Genomic DNA, 21,473 nt, shown 5'->3' with positions numbered 1-21,473 from the left:
TTCTTTGGTGACTTCTGAGGGCCTTTGAGAGCTACATCTAGTTTGGAGTATTAAATTATGCCCCTGCCTGAGCCATGCGATGCCTCTGGGCCCTATTTCCTCAACATTGTTTTCTAGGGCTAGGCAATGCTTCAGCATCAATTTGGAAGAAGTGCTTTGGAATGTCCCCACAAGGGAATTCTTGGGGGCTGGGAAAGAAAAGGGTGTTTTTCCAAGCCTGGCAAATGAGGAGCAGATGGGCATTTCAGCCTTATTTCCTCAGCAAAGGGTCAGTCCATCAGGGCATCTCTGAGAGAGAAATTCCAACAGCTTGCAGTATATTAGTACTTACTAATACATGAAGGCTCTGGTGTTTTTGCTTAGTTTCCAGGGTTCTGTAAGCTAATCCCTTTTTCTTGGCAATAACCTGATTCATGAGACACTGGAAATCTTCCTTCCTTGGTTGTGTGTGCTGGTGTTAGGGGCTTGGCAGTGCTGAAGCACTTCTCTGAGGTTCATTACAGTAGCTGTGTGATTCTAGAAAAAGACACAGCTCCTTTAATGAGTCAGAGTGGTGCTTGGCTCATACTCCTGCATGTTCCAAATTGATTCCAAGCCATTGCCCAGCCTTGCCGTTTTCTGCCCCACCCCCCACCCCCAAGATTTCTAATAGTAGCATGGTAGAATTTTCAATGGCATTGAAGCCTCAAGAGTTCTCATGTTTTAAAAGTAAGATATAGACTTGGTCTTAATTTTTTGGTTTTTGTACTCTGTCATCCTGCACTCTGTTGTTGTTGTTGTTTAGTCGTTAAGTCGTGTCCGACTCTTCGTGACCCCATGAACCACATCGCGCCAGGCCTTCCTGTCCTTCACTGCCTCCCTGAGTTTGCTCAGTTTCATGCTCATTGCTTCACTGATGCTATCTAACCATCTCATCCTCTGCCGAGTTAGCTTGCACAAGGAAAACACTTTATCAGTGTGATCTGGAGGTTAATTTTAATAGCCGAGAGAGTAAGATTCTTTTCTTCATCAGCAGACAAGGTGAGAGAAGCAGGGCTGTCCTGCCTTGAGCAGGACCCCCATCGCTTGGCTACAGCCACACGTGGTCCTGGCAGTGCTGTACAGCCTAGAGGAGGATGAGAGGGGGAGGAATCAGATTCTGGCTCCAAATGAGGGATACACATCCCCGTGAGCCCCTGCAACTTTCTGGGATAAGCCATACAGAAAGAGTGTAACAGCTAAGCTAGTTTAAAATTCATCCACTTGGAGAAAAGAGCTGCAGAGGCCCATTCCCAATTCTGCACTCACTGAATTGCTGGGACTGAGATAGCACCGGTGAACTGGCAGCTGTTGGCCATGGAGACCTGAGCAATGACCAAAGCCAGCTTTGAGAGCCGCAGCTTTCAAATGTTGCAGGGACACCTGGGAGGAAGAGGCTGTATGTGCAGGTGTATGTGCCCACAGTCCTCACCTTGCACTGCTTGGCTGTACTCAAGCTGGAGCACCAGTAGGTGGGTCCCTGGGCACAGGCAGTGGCTCTTGGAAAAGGCTTCTCGGCCCTGCAGGCACCCAGTTCCTGTGGAGGGAACAAGGGGAAGTGAACAACTAGGGAGACCACATTTGTGTAACCTGTTTGGATAGGAAGTTCACCTGTTCTTCCCTCCTTGACCCAAGAGGAAGGGGGGAAAGTCTGACTTCACTGGCAAGTCTCTTGTTTTTTGTAAGTATCTGTTATTCAGCAGCTGTTTTAAAGCCTTCTGTCCTAACTCTTCCTTTCTCCTTGCAAGCCACTTTCTTGTTCTCTTTCTTTAATCTGGAGAGAAAAGTGGTGCTCAGGTTAAATGCCTGTTTCTTTTAAAACCTCTTGGATGGACAAGTCCACCTAACAGCAGCGCAAGACCCCTTTTAACCAGAATAGATGGGCCTTAACTCCCTTTTCTAATGATTGCGTGCTTGGCTGCTTTTTCCTCATGCTGAATCCCAAAGAGATCTTTCCCCAAGAGAGGCAGCAACGTCTCCCCCTTCTTAAAATCCTTTGTACGTTTACACCCTTTTCCTCAACTGCCTTTGCTCCTCCAACCCAGAATATGGGGCTTGGATTGTAAACACCTGATCCAGGAGTCTTCTCAGGGAAAGTTCTGCAGAGGGCACAGCCTGTGGTTTAATTCCAAGTGCTCTGCCTCTTAGAATTAGTCCGAACAGCAAATATCAGTTGGCTGTTCTTGAAAAGCTACCTGGCCTCCTGGTTCTTCATACCTGGCAGGTAGTTTGGGAGTCCTGCAGCTTCATAAGCAGTGCAAGCAGGCTTGGCTGGTGCTGATAGATGAAGTGGTTGCACTGCAAAAGAAGAGTTGGGGGAGCAGGGAGAGGAGACAGAAATGCATCTTCCAGGCCACTGGAATTCACATCCCAAGACCCACAATCTGAGCAGGGGCGTGCAGGTGAAGGGGATGACACAACCCTGCACTGTCAACTGAGGCAGGGCCAAGGCCAAAGAGGGGTCCTCTCTGGTTTATGAAGGCAACCTGTCAGCATAGTCAAGGCTCCATTTTTCCTAAGCGACCCTTGAACTATTAGGCGTAAAAATGACTGCTCTTGCCTATCATAAATGCTGGGAACTTACTTGTAATATATGCTTCACCTCTGGTCCCTTTTCAAGCCCTCCCATTCCTCTACCAATGGGAAATGCCTTTTCCATAGCCATCATGCTATTCCCTTTCAGGATAAGCAGCATTATGCGGAGCACAAGAAATAATAAGGCAAAGAAATTAAAAGCAGGTATCAGGAAAAACTAACAGACATACTTAAAACTGTCCATCCTTGATACTACCACGTCCAGATGGTGTTTCATACATTGTCTTTGACTTTTTTTAAAGTCACCTCTCTGAGGATCTCATCTCCTCCATTGAGGAACCATTTCCTCAGTTTTCTTCTTTGCTGATGTCCTCATCCTTCATACATTAGTTTTGCAGTTTGATTCTCTTCATAGGACTAGCCACCTCTACGTTCTTTCAGACTGGTCATTGTCCCCTTTTGTATTCAGTTCACATTTATTCCTGACCCATTTTTCCCTGTTCCATTGCAGAATTGCATTCCCTTTCCGTTCAGGTTTCTCCAAACACCCAGCTCTCCTTCCAGCTGTCTAAGCAAGCAGAAGCTTCTTTTCACTTCTTTTGACAAACGCTCATTCCTTACCACATTCTGCTTACTATCTTTTGACTGGCATTGGCACATCTTAAGATTTCTTCATTCCATTTTTAGTAAACATTCTATGAAGATATGCAAATTTACAGTGGGGCAAAAAAGTATTTAGTCAGCCACCAATTGTGCAAGTTCTCCCACTTAAAAAGATGAGAGAGGCCTGTAATTTTCATCATAGGTATACCTCAACTATGAGAGACAAAATGGGGGAAAAAATCCAGAAAATCACATTGTCTGATTTTTAAAGAATTTATTTGCAAGTCATGGTGGAAAATAAGTATTTGGTCAATATCAAAAGTTCATCTCAATACTTTGTTATATATCCTTTGTTGGCAATGACAGAGGTCAAACGTTTTCTGTAAGTCTTCACAAGGTTTTCACACACTGTTGCTGGTATTTTGGCCCATTCCTCCATGCAGATCTCCTCTAGAGCAGTGATGTTTTGGGGCTGTCGCTGGGCAACACGGACTTTCAACTCCCTCCAAAGGTTTTCCATGGGTTGAGATCTGGAGACTGGCTAGGCCACTCCAGGACCTTGAAATGTTTCTTACGAAGCCACTCCTTCGTTGCCCGGGCGGTGTGTTTGGGATCATTGTCATGCTGAAAGACCCAGCCACGTTTCATCTTCAATGCCCTTGCTGATGGAAGGAGGTGTTCACTCAAAATCTCACGATACATGGCCCCATTCATTCTTTCCTTTACACGGATCAGTCGTCCTGGTCCCTTTGCAGAAAAACAGCCCCAAAGCATGATGTTTCCACCCCCATACTTCACAGTAGGTATGGTGTTCTTTGGATGCAACTCAGCATTCTCTCTCCTCCAAACACGACGAGTTGAGTTTAGACCAAAACATTCTACTTTGGTTTCATCTGATCATATGACATTCTCCCAATCCTCTTCTGGATCATCCAAATGCTCTCTAGCAAACTTCAGACGGGCCCAGACATGTACTGGCTTAAGCAGGGGGACACATCTGGCACTGCAGGATTTGAGTCCTTGGCGGCGTAGTGTGTTACTGATGGTAGCCTTTGTTACTTTGGTCCCAGCTCTCTGCAGGTCATTCACTAGGTCCCCCCGATTTCTTCACACCAAGCTGCTTGCCTATTGCAGATTCAGTCTTCCCAGCCTGGTGCAGGTCTACAATTTTGTTTCTGGTGTCCTTCGACAGCTCTTTGGTCTTGGACATAGTGGAGTTTGGAGTGTGACTGTTTGAGGTTGTGGACAGGTGTCTTTTATACTGGTAACAAGGTCAAACGGGTGCCATTACTACAGGTAATGAGTGGAGGACAGAGGATCCTCTTAAAGAAGTAGTTACAGGTCTGTGAGAGCCAGACATCTTGCTTGTTTGTAGGTGACCAAATACTTATTTTCCACCATGATTTGCAAATAAATTCTTTAAAAATCAGACAATGTGATTTTCTGGATTTTTTCCCCCATTTTGTCTCTCATAGTTGAGGTATATCTATGATGAAAATTACAGGCCTCTCTCATCTTTTTAAGTGGGAGAACTTGCACAATTGGTGGCTGACTAAATACTTTTTAGCCCCACTGTATGTACTTGCTCTAGATGTTCACCATGCATAGAAGACTTGCAAATGTTCACTCCGGTTATCAGGTCAAACATAAGTACCATGGTTTTTGATACTTTAATTTTCAGGTCCATATTTATTGTTGTACCGTACAATTCATCAGCAGTCGCTTACAAGTCATTCAGGTTCTTAGCATTATCTACATACATTCCAGTCCCCAACCAGCCTTCTAAAACATATTAAACAAGTCCCACAGATTCTCCATAAATGCCCCCCAGGTATACTATTTTATCGTTTCTCTAGCTAATGCCAACTACATTGGCCTCTTTACTACTTTTCTACATTCTCACAGCATTTTTAAAATATTGTTTGCCTTTATTTAATACAGCAAAGAAAAAAAAATAAGAATCAAAACAATGCAACAACAGAGTATATGTGTATTACCGTAGTCAAATGTGGGTTTCTCAAAGGAGTTATAAAATAGCTCCAGATTCTCTATGGAACTCCAATCTAAGATAAAAATCAATGGTCTTTTTTCATCTGCTTTTTCACTCTAAAAAGGTATGAGGCATGGATATCCTCTTCTCCTTTAATTTTTTATATTTCTTTAGAATTTTTAGTTGTGCTATTAGACAAGATTATAATATCCATAGATTTTTGCATAGTTCATTAGAAAATACATTGGTATTCTACGTGGATGATATTTTATCGCTTATCTCTGAAGGTCATACTTTGATTCTGGCTTTGATGTATTTGTTTGGGAGAACTGTGGAAATCTCTGCTAAATGGTCTGTCAGAACTGATGCCAAAAGGCAAAGGTGGTTTATTCATATAGTAAGTGATTATTATTTTTGTATATGTACTGAATTTATTAACTATTTAGGAATTTTTATCCCATGTCACATTTCTCAAATAATTACATTAAATATGAATAAGATACACAAAGAGGTTTCCTTGGACACTGATAGGTTTAAACCTTACCCTTGGAGTAGGGTAAACACTCTCAAAAATGGAGGTAAATCCCAGTATACTGTACATGATATTTTGCTGGAATTCTTATATTTTGAAAATATTTTCAAAAACTCATTACATTGTTGCAGTTCTGAAGATATCTTTGAAAAAGATGCAATTGTCATTAAAGATGGAGGTTTTGGTTTCCCAAATCTTGAATTGTACCATTCTGCAGACCTATTGACTACTACCAGATTTTGGACACCTTCACTTAGTATAGATTCAGCAGTGAGCTATGTCCTGTTCAATATCTCAGCATGTCTCCCCGTGTCATACTTACAAGAAAAGGCTAACTCTGCACTCCTGGGAAAGGTTGAATGCTAACCTCAAAGCAGCAGTTGCACCCCAACCCCGGGACACTCACCTGATGCCAGTACGAAAAGGTATGGCTACAGGCTGTGAGCAAGGCTGCCTCAACATCCATCCAGGTGCTGTTTGCTCTTAGAGAGGCTTTGACTTGGTCACTGATCATGAGGCACACCTGGCATCCATCAGCTGAAGCAGGCAGCAGGCCCTGAGGGCTCTCTGCAGAGGAGAAGCACAAAGTGATGGGCACAGGCTACTTATCTGCAGGGCATTGTGAAGCTTACCATGCCCCAAGAAAACCCCTTTTCAGCCTCAGCTTCCCCTGGAGAGATACCAGATACAGCAGCAAGTAACCTTTTCTCAAAACTGTCCCTCACATGAGAATTTTGTTGCAGGCATTGCAGGCAAACAGTGTTTCTCCTCTCAATTGAAGAAGCTGCTGTCTTCCTAAACCAGACAATACTGATTTCAGGGAAATAGAGTTCAAGGGTGATAGCAATGCCTAGCATGTCTCCATCTTTATATTGAAGACTGGCTTTTCTGGAGGCCAATGAATGTCTTATGCCATTAAAATATTTACATGCAACTAGATATGTTCCCATAGCTTCACTGAAGCTTCCACCTTCTCATATCTAGCACATTCACCAGGACTCAGGGAAGATAACTTGCTTGGAGGCCCAACAAGAAGAGGGAAATATGCTGACTCAAACAAGGCATTGGGGCATCTCCATTTTGGACAGTCAAGCCACTGCATGGACTTTCCTTGCTGAGACCCAGATGTCCCACCATTCTCCCTCCCCATGTTTGGGCATAGCCTCTTCTGTACTGGACTTATATTCTCATACTCATATTCTTATTCTCATATTCTATTAAATATTTACAGCTCAACTGTACCTGGACCACAGTTTTCCTCTGTAGCACACATGAACATCATTCCACATATCAGGCGTGGCCCCAGCTTGCTCACAATCATGTCCACAATGATCACAGTATATTTCTCCATCAGACACTGGCACATGCCAGCAATAGCTGCTGGCAGAACATGGCAGAGTTGGGACATGGTTTTGCCAATAGCAGCCTGGGGAAAGATGGGATATGTGAGTAAGGAGGTCAACAATCTGTCCCACCTCTCATTCAAGAAATCATGTGGGGCTTACTTGAAAGCTGCTGAACTTTGTAATTTGCAACAAAGAGATTCTTGAGATATTACCTAACTCTTTCACAATGTTTTATTTCATAGAATGGACAATGCTTTATTCATAAAATGTATGAATTATTTCCTCAACTGCGTAGAGTCCTAACGTGAATCAGACCAACATTCCCTCTTGTCCAGGGAATTTCTACTGTGGTTGACAGGTGAGTCCCGCTCTCTTGCAACTGGCATTCATCCTTCTGAGGCAACATTTACCCCTGCTAGCTGAGACCTTTCTCTGCCTCCTCCAACATTTTGTCCAACCCCCTTCAAAACTACCTACTGTAAGCTCTTGACTACTGCAAGCAATTCATGGTGAGTTGTGCAAAGTAGACTTCCTGTGATATCCTTTGAATCCCTTTGCATTAGATCCCCTCCAAGTCAAGTCACATCAAGCTAAGCTGCCAAGAGACAAGAAAACCAGGACAGTTGCCTTAGTTACACAGTATCAGAGATGTTTAGGGCCAGAGGCAGCCTTGGTGACTATCTAGACCAAAAAGCAGATTCTACAAACACATCATCTTCCCTTAATAAGGAACCACGCAGCCCCAGCTTGATATGCCTTTACAAAAAGCCAACCTGAACCACTCATGCCAGTAAAGCCAGCGGTTATGAACCCACTGCTTCAATTAGTCCCCTTCCCTGTGGAAAAAGGGCCACACCCCACTGCAATCCCTGGGAGGACCATTCCCTCCTGTCTTCCTTGCCAGTGGCTGTCTCTGCCAGTATTAATATATGCCCATTCTTTACGTGCTGCAGTCTTGCTGTCTTTCCCTCTCTTGGTGCTGACTTTTGCCACAGATGGAGGGCACAGCCTGATGTGTGCATTAACACAGAAAAACTAATTCCATACCTTGGGGATGACAGATTCAGCCTTGCCAATAAACGTCCTGCACAGCCAGCAGAGAGGCAGAGGGATGGGCAGCAGTTCCCAGGGGGGCTCCTAGCAAAAGAAGAGCCTGTAACTGGGAGTCTTCTCCTGTGGCTGGAGAACTCTCACGCCATATTGGAGTGGGTCTGCACGGCACCTTTGGCCAAGAGGTCAGAATGCCTCTGGTCCAGCACAGGGCATTGACCCTGCGGTGTTATTTTCCAGCAGCAAAATCCCTCCCTCTCCATTTCCTCATCACATGTACCCCATGGTGGAACCCTGATCTGATTTTTGCTCTTTTTTCATTCTACCTGCCTGTAACTCACTGTGCCTCTCAGTCTTTTAAACATAAAGTTTGGAGTTTAGAGTGGAAGGGCATCCTGCCCTTCCCTTTTTCCTGGCTTCCCCTCCCCTTTTCACCTACTGTACACTGCTGAGAAAGAACGGGCCCCACACACACTCTGCCCTTCTGGAACATGGCTCAGGCTTCACAGCCAGCCAGGCTTCCTTTCCAGCTGGCAGAAGCAGAGGAGAGCTGTTGGAACTTGGAAGCTGCCCTTACCTGCGTGCGGCCACTGGGCAGGATGAGATTCTCGCCTTGCAGCCATGGAAGGAGCTGTTCTAGCCCTGCAAGCAGGAACATAAAGGCATCCTTGCTCCCTGGTAGGTCTGCTGGACAGGCACTCAGCTGGGCACAGACAATGCTGGGGTCCTAGTGGGGAGAAAGAGTGAGGGCTATGGAATAGCCAGCAGCAGCAGCTGTGCTGTTGGCCTTTGGGGTGGAACCCCTAGAGAAGCTCTTTTGCATAAGCTCCACTGAAATCAGGAGTGGTGCAAGAGTTACAGAGAAAGCCTTCCCAGTACAGGATAGGTGGCTCTTGGCTGCTGCCAGACCTGGAACTCCCACCTAATATATACCTGTCTTGAAATAAGGCAGCCATCCATCCTCCCTGGCCCAGAGACTACCTTCTCTGGGAGTTTGTGGTCAAGACATCTGCCCATTCAGGGGTAATAGCTACTTACAAATTGTTTTTCCAGACTGGCAATTAAGCGGGCATAGTAGTCCTGTACCAAGGCCTGGCATTGTGGGATAAGTGTCTGGAGTGGCAAATTGGTACATTCATGCTCCAAATACTTCTGGAGAGTTTTCTGTTGAGAGATAAATAATGTGAAGAGGTTGGGACAAGAGTGAGATCCCCAGGGTCTCCTCTTCAGCTAGGAGCTGCTTAGACCACTAGGCTCTGCCCTGTGGCTCCAGCAGTTAGAAAAAACATTTATGCAACAAAAGAACAAATATACTGCACATCTGAGTCTGGAGAAACTTGAGGAGAATAGCAGACCCAAACAGTGTTGTTAGATTCCACCCATAGAGCTGGTAAATTAAGGCAATTCCTTTGTCACCTTAAAGGTTGATTCCTTGGCCATGCGCATGAGGATGGTGATAAGTTGTTTGCAGTCTGCACACATGTTCTCCTGGAAGAAAAGGTAATTCAAGAACTGAAGGTAGTTCCACCAGACATGGGTTCAGTGGCAGAAATCATCAATGCCTCTCATCCATAAATGTATGTCCTCTGAGAACCTCCTCCCCAAAGCCTCCACTCACCCCATCCCTAAGTATTTCCTCTTCCCTGAACTTCGCCATGGTGACTTTTGAGTCTTGGCAGTCAAGGAGACCAGTGGATTCCTGTTAGCCCTTCGAGGTAGTCCAGATAAGAAGCACAACCAGGAGCACTATCTTTATTGTATGGTTACATTAAACAGCATCTTGCTAGACTGAAAGTTTCTCCCCTCCTCTCTTTTTAGTTTCTGGAAAACTAAGGAGGATCCCTTCTGAAATGTTTCCCATGTTTTTCCCCCACCTGTGGACTGAGCTGCCTCTTATCAGACTGTTGCAGGTCTTCCTCCTGTCTCCCAAGGTCTTTCCCACATACTATCACAATACCTACATTGGCGATTCTCTTCCAGACACTCCTATTGGTGGCTTGATTCCATCCAGCCTGGACACAATGATCCAAAGCGCCACACTGGATAGCCGTCATTAGGTTGTTGCACCAGTATGCTGCCCCCTTGGTGCATTCATTCTGGACCTTGCTGGTTAGGACTGGGAAGAGAAGGAGAAGGCCAGGTTTTTATCAATGGTGTGCAGTGAGGACAGAAGAAACAGAATGCATCAAAACAGACCCTTAATTTTAGTCTGCCCTTCTGTTCAGAACAAGTGTATATTGTTTTCATAACAATTCTGTAAAATAGGTTAGATCGACTAGCGCAATAGATTGACTGGCTCAAGGTTGTGCAATTCATTTCATAGGAGACTAAGCTTTTGACCCAAAGTTCAACTACTCTTATTCCAGCACAGCAACAGCAGAATGACATGAGCAAATGACCCAGTTTCCAACTAATGATTTACAGTGTTTGCTCTTGTCGTTCTGCTGTTGCTGTGCTGGAATAACAGTAATGCAGATAGGCTTTATATCACTTTAATGATGGCTAGGAGATGGTATGAAGATGCTATAAGTCACTAGTGTCAAAATACCCTTGGTTCTAATCTAGTGTCTGACTACAACAACAAGCTGACATTTTAGCATTATAAAAAGATTTTTAGCCATGCTATCCTTACAGAAAAGAATCACAAGCTAGAATTAAGATTGCAGGGAGAAACATCAACAACCTCAGATATGCAGACAATACCACCCTAATGGCAGAAAGTGAAGAAGAACTAAAGAGCCTCTTGATGAGGGTGAAAGCAGAGAGTGCACAAGCTGGTTTGAAACTCAACATTAAAAAAACTAAGATCATGGCATCTGGACTCATCAATTCCTGGCAAATAGAAGGGGTAGAAATGGAAGCAGTAATAGACTTCATTTATTTGGGCTCCAAGGTCACCGCAGACGGAGACTGCAGCCATGAAATTAAAAGACACTTGCTCCTTGGGAGGAAAGCTATGGCAAACCTAGACAGCATATTAAAAAGCAGAGACATCACCTTGCTGACAAAGATCCGCATAATCAAAGCTATGGTTTTTCCAGTAGTAATGTATGGGTGTGAGAGCTGGATCATAAAGAAGGCTGAGCGCCAAAGAATTGATGCCTTTGAAGTGTGGTGCTGGAGAAGTCTCTTAAGAGTCCCTTGGACTGCTAGGAGGTCAAACCAGTCAATCTTAAAGGAAATCAACCCTGACTACTCATTGGAAGGATTGATACTGAAGCTCAAGCTCAGATACTTTGGTCACCTAATGCGAAGAGAGGACTCTTTGGAAAAGACCCTGATGTTGGGAAAGATTGAAGGCAAAAGAAGAAGGGGACTACAGAGGATGAGATGGTTAGATGGCATCACTGAAGCAATGAGCATGAAACTGAGCAAACTCAGGGAGGCAGTGAAGGACAGGAAGGCCTGGCGCAATATGGTTCATGGGGTCATGAAGAGTCGGACATGACTTAACGACTGAACAACAAAAAATCCTTTCAAAATGTATTGCTCTCATTTTGAGGATGGGATTGAAGGGGAACTGGAGTAAGAGGAAACGTGCCCAGGCTTGCATCTTCTCTGCAAGATTGGGTTTCCAAAATCTGTGATTTTCATATGACCGACACAGATGTCTACAAAGCTGTTACCAAGGTCAGAAGCATACATGGAATGCTATATTTCAGTTCAGAGCCATTTTCTATTTATTACAGGAACCTTGTCATATAAACCAAGAGAGGATTCTTTCCCAGATGAGCATGTGAGGCTTGCAAGTTGCAATCTGAGACAGAATGGGGAGGCACTGAAAGTTCCTTCAAGCTGGTATGTGTCAGAGGCCAACCCTTGTTCAGGATCTGGATAGGCAGTGATTATGAAGTTGGAAATTAAAAAGCAAGTTAATTAAGCAGACGTATCGGGGGGGTTAGTGATTTGGGAAAGAGAAAACTGAATTAGGGTATGAGAAGAAGAGGGAGCCTTCGCCTACATCTCCCATAGAACACAGCCGTAATGGAAATCAGAAGCTCCCCATCCCTGCAGTAGGACAAAGGAAGAGAGATTCTACTAAGTATTTCTCAGTGAGAGGGCCGAATTCCAGGCGTGTGAGGCAACAAACAAGAGAGAAGGGAACCAGACATCTCTGGTGGTTGAAGAAGCCAAACTGTGGCCATAGATGTGTCTGTCTATGGAAAGAAAGAAAGAGGGGGCAGAGTGGACTGTGCACAGCCTTGAAGTTAGAACAAGGAACTGGTGCTAAATCAGGGAGCAGATGGAGAGCCATCTGAAGGAAGACCCACCCTCTGACTTGAACAACAACAGAGGAAACTAATTCTGAGAGGACCAGGTGGGAGAGAGAAGATTGGAACAGTGCAAGAGATGGCCAGACTTTATTCTGTTACCTTTTAAAACATGGGTTTATACCAGTGAATGACCTGGACTAGAGATTTCCCAGTTACAGAAATGCAGATTCAAGTGAATGCTAGGACAAAAATATCCTAACATCTAGAGCCAACTGGCAGCACACTCAATGTCCCAGAGAGGCAGTAAGCTTCCCTTCACTCCAAGCAGAGAATGGGCAATCCTTGGCTGGGAATCTTTGATTGTCATTCATGCACTGAGCAGAAGGAAGGTTCAGCTCCACTGTCCAGCTCTAGGATACAGTGATCCTAATACTGCAAGTGTACTAGAAGATCCCATAAGGCACAGATCCAAGAATATTTTGCCAGTATGCCCTTGGATAAAGACTGAGTATGAAGTGATGAACTGACAGTAGAACATAGCCTTGGAAGAGAAAGGGAAAATGATGCCAGTGTTCTGTCTATTCTTCATCCTATCTGGATAAAACTCTCAATGTTGTTATGGGTGGCTGACCCCTTCCAAAAGGAATGGGAAGTATCAGGGCACCCCTGAGTTTATTGCAAATGTTCCCACTCAAGTTGTTTGCTCAGGTCAGTACAATATTAAAGTACAGACAAGAGAGGCTGCCTGGGTTTGGGAGCTGAAAGGTGAAACAGCCCAGCTGCTGCTGACTCTATCCATGTGGGCTTTTAAAGTACGCAGAGTTTAAATTCTTTGCTGCTGATGCTGGAGAGAGCCAACAGACATCTAATTCACCAATGTCAGCCATTCAAGGTAGATCAGACCAGGAAACCAATGTCATGTAGGTCAGGTGATTTTTACTCTAAAGCTATAGTAACAGAATCTTGCAAGGTTGAATGCACTTCCCCCCTCCCTCCCTTTATCTTCATGAGAACTAGGGAGGGGCTTGTCTGAGATGTTTGTTGTTGTTCAGTCGTTAAGTCGTGTCCGACTCTTCGTGACGCCATGAACCACATCGCGCCAGGCCTTCCTGTCCTTCACTGCCTCCCTGAGTTTGCTCAGTTTCATGCTCATTGCTTCAGTGATGCTATCTAACCATCTCATCCTCTGCCATCCTCTTCTCCTTTTGCCTTCAATCTTTCCCAGCATCAGGGTCTTTTCCAAAGAGTCCTCTCTTCACATTAGGTGACCAAAGTATCTGAGCTTGAGCTTCATTATCAATCCTTCCAATGAGCAATCAGGGTTGATTTCCTTTGATTGACTGGTTTGACCTCCTAGCAGTCCAGGGGACTCTTAAGAGTCTTCTCCAGCACCACAGTTCAAAGGCATCAATTCTTCGGCGCTCAGCCTTCTTTATGGTCCAGCTCTCACAGCCATACGTTACTACTGGGAAAACCATAGCTTTGACTATGCGGATCTTTGTCGGCAAGGTGACGTCTCTGCTTTTTAATATGCTATCTAGGTTTGCCATAGCTTTCCTCCCAAGGAGCAAGCGTCTTTTAATTTCATGGCTGCAGTCTCCGTCCGCGGTGATCTTGGAGCCCAAATAAATGAAGTCTGTTACTGCTTCCATTTCTACCCCTTCTATTTGCCAGGAATTGATGGGTCCAGATGCCATGATCTTCGTTTTTTTAATGTTGAGTTTCAAGCCAGCTTTTGCACTCTCCTCTTTCACCCTCATCAAGAGGCTCTTTAGTTCTTCTTCACTTTCTGCCATTAGGGTGGTATCGTCCGCATATCTGAGGTTGTTGATGATTCTCCCTGCAATCTTGATTCCGGCTTGTGATTCTTCCAGCCTGGCATTTCTCATGATGTACTCTGCATATAGGTTAAATAAGCAGGGTGACAGTATACAGCCTTGTAGTACTCCTTTCCTTATTTTGAACCAATCGGTTGTTCCATGACCAGTTCTAACTGTTGCTTCTTGGCCCGCATACAGATTTCTCAGGAGGCAAGTAAGGTACCCCCATCTCTTTAAGAATTTGCCACAGTTTGTTGTGATCGACACAATCAAAGGCTTTTGCATAGTCAATGAAGCAGAAGTAGATGTTTTTCTGGAACTCTCGTGCTTTCCCCAAGATCCAGCGAATGTTGGCAATTTGATCCCTAGTTCCTCTGCCTCCTTGAAACCCAGCTTGTACATCCGGTAGTTCTCGAAGCCTAGCTTGTAGGATTTTGAGCATGACCTTGCTAGCATGTGAAATGAATGCAATTGTGCGATAGTTTGAGCATTCTTTGGCATTGCCCTTCTTTGGAATTGGAACGTAAACTGACCTTTTCCAATCCCGTGACCACTGTTGCGTTTTCCAAACTTGCGGGCATATTGAGTGCAGCACTTTAACAGCATCATCTTTTAGTATTTTAAATAACTCAGCTGGAATACTGTCATCTCCACTAGCTTTGTTGTTAGCAATGCTTCCTAAGGCCCACTTGACTTCACTCTCTAGGATGTCTGGCTCAAGGTCAGTGACCACCTCAACATGGACATCAGGGACATCAAGATCTTTCTTGTATAGTTCTTCTGTGTATTCTTGCCACCTCTTCTTAATCTCTTCTGCTTCTGTTAGGTCCCTGCCTTTTTTGTCCTTTATCATGCCCATCTTTGCATTAAACGTTCCTTTGATATCTCCAATTTTCTTGAAGAGATCTCTAGTCTTCCCCATTCTATTGTTTTCCTCGATTTCTTTGCATTGTTCATTTAAGAAGGCCTTCTTATCTCTCCTTGCTATTATCTGGAAATCTGCATTCAGTTGCCTATATCTTTCCCTTTCACCCTTGCTTTTCACATTCCTTCTTTCCACAGCTATTTGTAAAGCCTCATCAGACAGCCATTTTGGTTTCTTGCATTTCTTTTTCTTTGGGATGGTTTTAGTTGCTGCCTCCTGTACAATGTTACGGACCTCTGTCCATAGTTCTTCAGGCACTCTGTCTACCAAATCTAATCCTCTAAATCTATTCATCACCTTCACTGTGTACTCATAAGGAATATGATCTAAGTTATACCTGAGTGGTCTAGTGGTTTTCCCTACATTCTTCAATTTAAGCCTAAATTTTGCAGTAAGAAGCTCATGATCTGAGCCACAGTCAGCTCCTGGTCTTGTTTTTGCTGTCTGTATAGAGCTTCTCCATCTTTGGCTGCAAAGTATGTAATCAATCTGGTTTCGGTATTAACCATCTGGTGATGTCCATGTGTAGAGTCATCTCTTGTGTTGTTGGAAAAGAGTGTTTGCTATGACTAGCTTGTTCTCTTGACAGAACTCTATTAGCCTTTGCCCTGCTTCATTTTGTACTCCAAGGCCAAACTTGCCTGTTATTCCGATTACTCCTTGACTTCCTACTTTAGCATTCCAATCCCCTATGATGAAAAGGACATCTTTTTTTGGAACTAGTTCTAGAAGGTGTTGTAGGTCTTCATAGAATCGGTCAACTTCAGCTTCTTCGGCATCAGTGGTTGGGGCATAGACTTGGATTACTGTGATGTTGAACGGTTTGCCTTGGATACGCACTGAGATCATTCTGTCGTTTTTGAGGTTGTACCCCATTACTCCCTTTCCCACTCTCTTATTGACTATGAGTGCTACTCCATTTCTTCTAAGGGTTTCTTGCCCACAGTAGTAGATATAATGGTCACCTGAGTTAAATTCACCCATTCCCGTCCATTTCAATTCGCTGATTCCCAAGATGTCGACGTTCAATCTTGTCATCTCATGTTTGACCACATCCAGCTTGCCTTGGTTCATATATCTTACATTCCAGGTATCTATACAATATTGTTCTTTACAGCATCGGACCTTCTTTTCGCTTCCAGATACATCCACAGCTGAACGTCCTTTCGGCTTTGGCCCAGCCGCTTCACTCTTTCTGGAGCTACTTAGAATTGCCCTTCGCTCTTCCCCAGTAGCATATTGGACACCTTCTAACCTGAGGGGCTCATCTTCCGGCATCATATCTTTTAGCCTTTTAACGTTGTCCATGGGGTTTTCTTGGCAAGGATACTGGAGTGGGTTGCCATTTCCTTCTCCAGTGGACATTTTATCAGAACTCTCTGTCATGACCTGTCCGTCTTGGGTGGCCCTGCACAGTATAGCTCATGGCTTCACTGAGTTACGGAAGCCCCTTCGCCACGACAAGGCAGTGATCCATGAAGGGGCTGAGATGTTTACTCACGCTACATTCTTGCCCCGGACTCAGGCCTCTTTTATCTGACCATTGCCTTGGTAGCAGCTCTTCCTCCTGTCCCCCAGCCCTCTACAACCAACCAACCAAGAGCCACCTTGTATGAGATGGGTGGCTATATAAATATGATAGATAGATAGATAGATAGATAGATAGATAGATAGATAGATAGACAGACAGACAGACAGACAGACAGACAGACAGACAGATGATAGAGATGAGAGAGAGAGAGAGAGAGAGAGGAAGAGAGATATTAAAAAACCTGCCAGGCCAAAAGTCACCAAGATTACCTAAGGGATCTCTGTCCTGCTGCTTGTCTTAAAGCTCAGGGCAAACCAAGTTAAGCCAGCATAGGGAAGAGCTTCAAGAAGTAGATTCAGAACGTCGGAATTTCTCCAATTCAAACTACAGTTAGTGCAATCCAACATAGTCCCTAGATCCAAATGAAATTCAGAAGAACAGCTTTGTTTTTCCAGGGTCTAAGTGCAAGAAAACCAGAAATAACTGTAACTCGTTTTTCAGTAAATAGCGGATGAGCTAGATCTTTATGAAAGAAGTTTGCCAAGTTTTCAAACTATGCTTCTTTGAAATGTGATTGTTTTAAAAAATACCTGTAAAGTTGTTGTTCAGGAACATAATATGATTAAATGTATAATAATAATAATAATAATAATAATAATAATTCCCTCCGATGGCTTGGATTGATTACAAGAAGGCACTTGACTCCCTGCCACATAACTGGATAATCGAGTGCCTAGAAATAACAGGAATCAGTAGAAACATCAGAAGCTTTGTGGAAAGATCAATGGCACAGTGGAAGACATAGTGGCCGGTCAATGGAGATAGACTAGGGGAGGTTAATATCAAGAGAGGAATCTTTCATGGAGACTCACTATCACCACTACTGTTCGATTCCTCTGTCAACAATACTGAACAAATCAGGCCATGGCTACCAAACATCAAAATATCTGCCAGGCTATTCCACCTCCTTTAACATAACAAACTGAAGCTATATGAAAAAAACACCATCTGAAATAGAATCGCTGCTCAACGCTGTCCAAATATACAGCCGAGATATTGCAATGGAGTTTAGACTGGACAAATGTGCCACCCTTACCATCAACAGGGGAAAAATAGTGAAAACTGAAGGAATCAAGATGCCCTATGGAAATAACATCAAGAGTCTGGGTGAAGAAGATCATTACAAATACCCGGGCATCCTTCAAGCTGACAACATCAAGCACATTGAAGTCAGGAAGAAGGTTAGTAGTGAATACATTGTGAGAGCGAAGGAGATCTTAAAGTCCAAACTCAGTGGAGGAAATACCATCAAGGCAATTAACACCTGGGCAATTCCAGGCATTAGATACACAGCTGGAATAATGGACTGGACTCAAGCAGAACTAGAAGCCCTGGATAGGAAGACCAGAAAAATAATGAGAATGAATCATGCCCTTCATCCACGCAGCGATGTCGACAGACTCTACTTACCAAGGAGCATAGGTGGGCGTGGAATGTTGCAAGTACAGCAGGCAGTTGAAGAAGAAAAAGGGCATTGGAAGAATATCTGAAGGACAGTGAAGAAGATGCATTGAAACTAGTCCACCATGAAGGCTTACTGAATACTGAAGAGATCAAACTGGCCTTCAAGAAAGACCAAATGAAGAATAGAAAAGAGACATGGCAAGGCAAAGTATTACACGGCCAGTACACAGAAAAAACTAGCAGGCAAAGCAGATGACAACAAGACCTGGCAATGGCCAAGAGCAGGAAAGTTGAAGAAAGAGACAGAGAGGCTAATTCTGACTGCAACAAGACCAAGCCTTAAGAACAAATGCATATAAAGCCAGAATTGAGAAGACAGCAACCGACAGCAAACGCCATCTCTGCAAAGAAGCTGGAGAAACAGTGGACCACCTACTTAGCTGCTGCAGGAAGATTGCACAAATTGACTACAAACAATGGCATGACAAAGTAGCAACAATGGTGCATTGGAATATCTCCAAGAAATACCATTTGCCTGCAAGCAAGAACTGGTGGGACCACAAAACAGACAAAGTAATAGAAAACGAAGAAGCTAAAGTGCCCTGGGACTTCAAGCACCTGCCACACAACGCCCCAGACTTAAGTTGTTGATAAGAAAGGCAAAAAAGTCTGGATAGTGGACACTGCAATACCTGAAGACAGCAGAAGAGAAGAGAAAGAATTGGAGAAAATCACAAAATACAAAGACCTGCAAATAGAAATAGAACAACTGTGGCAAAAGAAAGCAAAGACAGTACCAATAGTTATAGGTGTCTTAGGTGCAATCCCAAAACATCTGGAGCCCCATGTGAAGACCATTGGCATTGACAAAATCACCATCAGTCAATTGCAAAAGGCAGCTTTACTTGGAACAGCTTCCATCCTGTGTCAATACGTTTAACACCATCAAACAACAACATCTACTTACCTCAGGTCCTTGGAAAGGACTCAGTAGGTGGATAAAAATGCCAAATCCAGTCTAAACAACTGGCTGACTGTGCGATCAACAATAATAATTAAATTTGACAAAGTTATTTCAAAAAGAAATAATGTTTGTTTGTTTGTTTATGGTTCAAGGTAGCCCCACCTGAATGACTGAATAAATGAAGAAATAATACACATAAAAAAAGAACATGGCCAACCAAGCCTGGGAGAACCACCACACTTTTAGTAATTTCCAGAATGTCATAAGGGTGGGAGCCACATGAATCATCAAATGGCATTGGGAGGTGCCTAAATTGAATAAATTAAATTTTCCAGAGGGCAGGCCTGCAGTTGAGTAGCCATGCTTCCTGGGTCCTCCATTGTTTGATGTACAGGATACAGAAGGACCCGCCCTGCTCGATCACACCAGATGGGCAGAAACAAGTGGAGATAAGCAGACCCTCGGATAGCCAGGCCCTATGCAGTGAAGGACTTCAAGGGGGATAACCAGCACCTTGAACTGCACTTGGAAGCCACCTGGTAACTAGTGTAGCTCGTGCAGCAGTGGTGTCATGTAAGCATAATGCACTGCTCTCATCATCACCTGCCCCATTGCTGCATACTGGACCAGCTATAGCTTCTGGATGGTCTTCGAGAGCAGCCCCATGTAGAATACTTTACAGTAATCCAAACGTGAGTAGGGTGTGATGGTCCAGGAAAGTGTGCAATTGGTGCACCAGATGTACCTGTGTAAAGGCCTCTATTTTTGAATAGATATTTTTGAAATATCCATGTCCAATTTCAGACTGATGTAATTAAGAGGGTTTTGTACAAAGGGAGGGAGATCTCCTGAATGGGGTAGAACTGATTGACAACAGATGCGATGAAAGCGAAAAGCAAGATCTCTGGGGTCTTCTCCATAAAATCAGCCAGGCGTGTTAGAAAATGTACAGGAATAAGACATTGCAGGCCATGGGGATTCAGCTTGACTGAGTGGCTCAGGTCCTCCAGCTGCAATTAAAACATGGCAGAACCATTTTTGCTGCATTTTCTCTGGAGCTGTGGGGCACGTTTTCCATGGTCTGCCAGGTCCCAACCCATCTAGTGCCAGGGCACTAGAAGGCTTTGTCCAGACACTTGACCAGATGGGTTTTCATTCTCCTCTGCAGAAGCATTCTTCTCTGCTCTAATATTCTCCCCCACCATGCTTTTCTCCTCTCAACTACCCCATGATTGACCTAAGAGATCTTCATGGCTGAGAAGGGAAGGAGGGATTTGAATCTGGATCTCTCCACTACAGGCCCAGCAGGTGGGTCTTCGGTGTCATGTAGCCTGTCATGTCTCAGGCTACATGACACCGAACGCAAAAAGGACAGTTGGAACCACACCTCCTTGGGGAGGGGGCAGAGTTTTGCTGTCTGGAATCTCAGGGAATTCTCCAGATGCATATACTGTACACACTAGAAGGATGCAAATTATTTTGAATTTGAAACACATAAATTCCTCAGAGAACTTAGTCAGGATCCTCTCTCCACCCCTCTAACAAAGATCCCTTCATGGTGGCAATTGGCCCTTTAGGTAATCTTAAACATAGGTGATCTAATAATCTCACTTATCTCCAGATGCGTAATAGAAATAGATCAAGGGCATTTTAGAGGGAGTGCATTTAACTATAATGCAGCAAAGTTTGTCATCTATTTTTTTTTCCTCTGAAAATATAAAAGTGCAAGTAACGAAAACATTGAGATTTTATGGCGAGACAGGGAAGCTAGGATGAATTCTATTGACTTAGAAAAACTAACGGCTGGGTAAAATTGAAGACAAAACGTGGCGATGGAAGTAGAGATGAGGAGGGAAACATCCCAAGTTGCTCTTTGGCCAAAAGTAGAATGGACTGATATGGACTCAGGGTGTCCCTCTACTTGAGGACCTCTGAAAGTCTCCTGGTTGGCCACCCAGAGATGACTTGGGTTGTCTCCAAGAGGAAGTCAGTCAATCACCTGCATGTTCTCTAGCTTCTTCCTTTTCCACCTCAGTTAGGTGTTTCCACTGCAGAGTAATGGATTACAAGCTGTTGGGGCAGGTTTCATAGCTATTCACAAAGCAATTGAAATGTCACTTGCCCACCGCCTCTACATCCTTCAGGAGGCCTAGCAGGACGCTGCCCTTCTGTCAGGTTCAGCCCAAGAACAAGGCAATCCAGTACAGTTCAGTTCCTTTATTAGCTCACACCTAATAGACAGAACCTCGCCAGACTAAACCTATGCTATAGCAACTAGTGGATAAAACCCGTGAGACTCTAGGGAGGGGCCAGCCTCATCCTCTTCGTCTTCCCACACTCTTGTTGCGGGCTGAGGAGGCGCTTGCCCGGGAATGTCTCTCCCCGCTCCTGACAACCTTGAAGTTCTATTCCAGAATCTTCCCCGCTCATGCCATCCATTACACCTTCCAAGGAAGGACAAGAATTTCCTCATGAGCCTTT

The 21,473-nt window shown here is 44.2% G+C and overlaps 1 protein-coding gene across 9 annotated transcripts in view; it reads right to left on the bottom strand.

Moving 5' to 3' along the window:
* Positions 1 to 956: 956 nt before the first annotated feature.
* Positions 957 to 21,473, bottom strand: part of SFTPB (surfactant protein B) — a 32,987-nt gene continuing 12,470 nt past the window's right edge. For 4 of the 9 annotated variants that reach the window (XM_088152009.1, XM_088152003.1, XM_088152007.1 and 1 more), the window contains 10 exons: positions 10,036 to 10,190; positions 9,491 to 9,562; positions 9,113 to 9,238; positions 8,652 to 8,801; positions 8,072 to 8,161; positions 6,921 to 7,104; positions 6,085 to 6,245; positions 2,236 to 2,316; positions 1,451 to 1,555; positions 957 to 1,105 (listed from right to left, as the gene is read on the bottom strand). In XM_088152009.1, the coding sequence (XP_088008135.1) occupies positions 1,070 to 1,105; positions 1,451 to 1,555; positions 2,236 to 2,316; positions 6,085 to 6,245; positions 6,921 to 7,104; positions 8,072 to 8,161; positions 8,652 to 8,801; positions 9,113 to 9,238; positions 9,491 to 9,562; positions 10,036 to 10,128 (1,098 nt within the window). In that variant the 5' untranslated portion in view covers positions 10,129 to 10,190 and the 3' untranslated portion in view covers positions 957 to 1,069. Of the gene's footprint in view, positions 1,106 to 1,450; positions 1,556 to 2,235; positions 2,317 to 6,084; positions 6,246 to 6,920; positions 7,105 to 8,071; positions 8,162 to 8,651; positions 8,802 to 9,112; positions 9,239 to 9,490; positions 9,563 to 10,031; positions 10,191 to 16,833; positions 16,977 to 21,473 lie in introns of those variants that run through there. The other 5 variants (XM_088152005.1, XM_088152006.1, XM_088152008.1 and 2 more) reach the window with 3 other exon arrangements.

The sequence above is a fragment of the Python bivittatus genome, unplaced genomic scaffold, assembly GCF_059951505.1.
Source record: "Python bivittatus isolate LINGU-HERP-01145 unplaced genomic scaffold, Pbiv_v1 ctg000680_np1212, whole genome shotgun sequence".
Classification (NCBI taxonomy): Eukaryota; Metazoa; Chordata; class Lepidosauria; order Squamata; family Pythonidae; genus Python; species Python bivittatus.
Note: the sequence above shows the minus strand (reverse complement) of the source record. Positions and strands in the feature narration are given on the sequence as shown.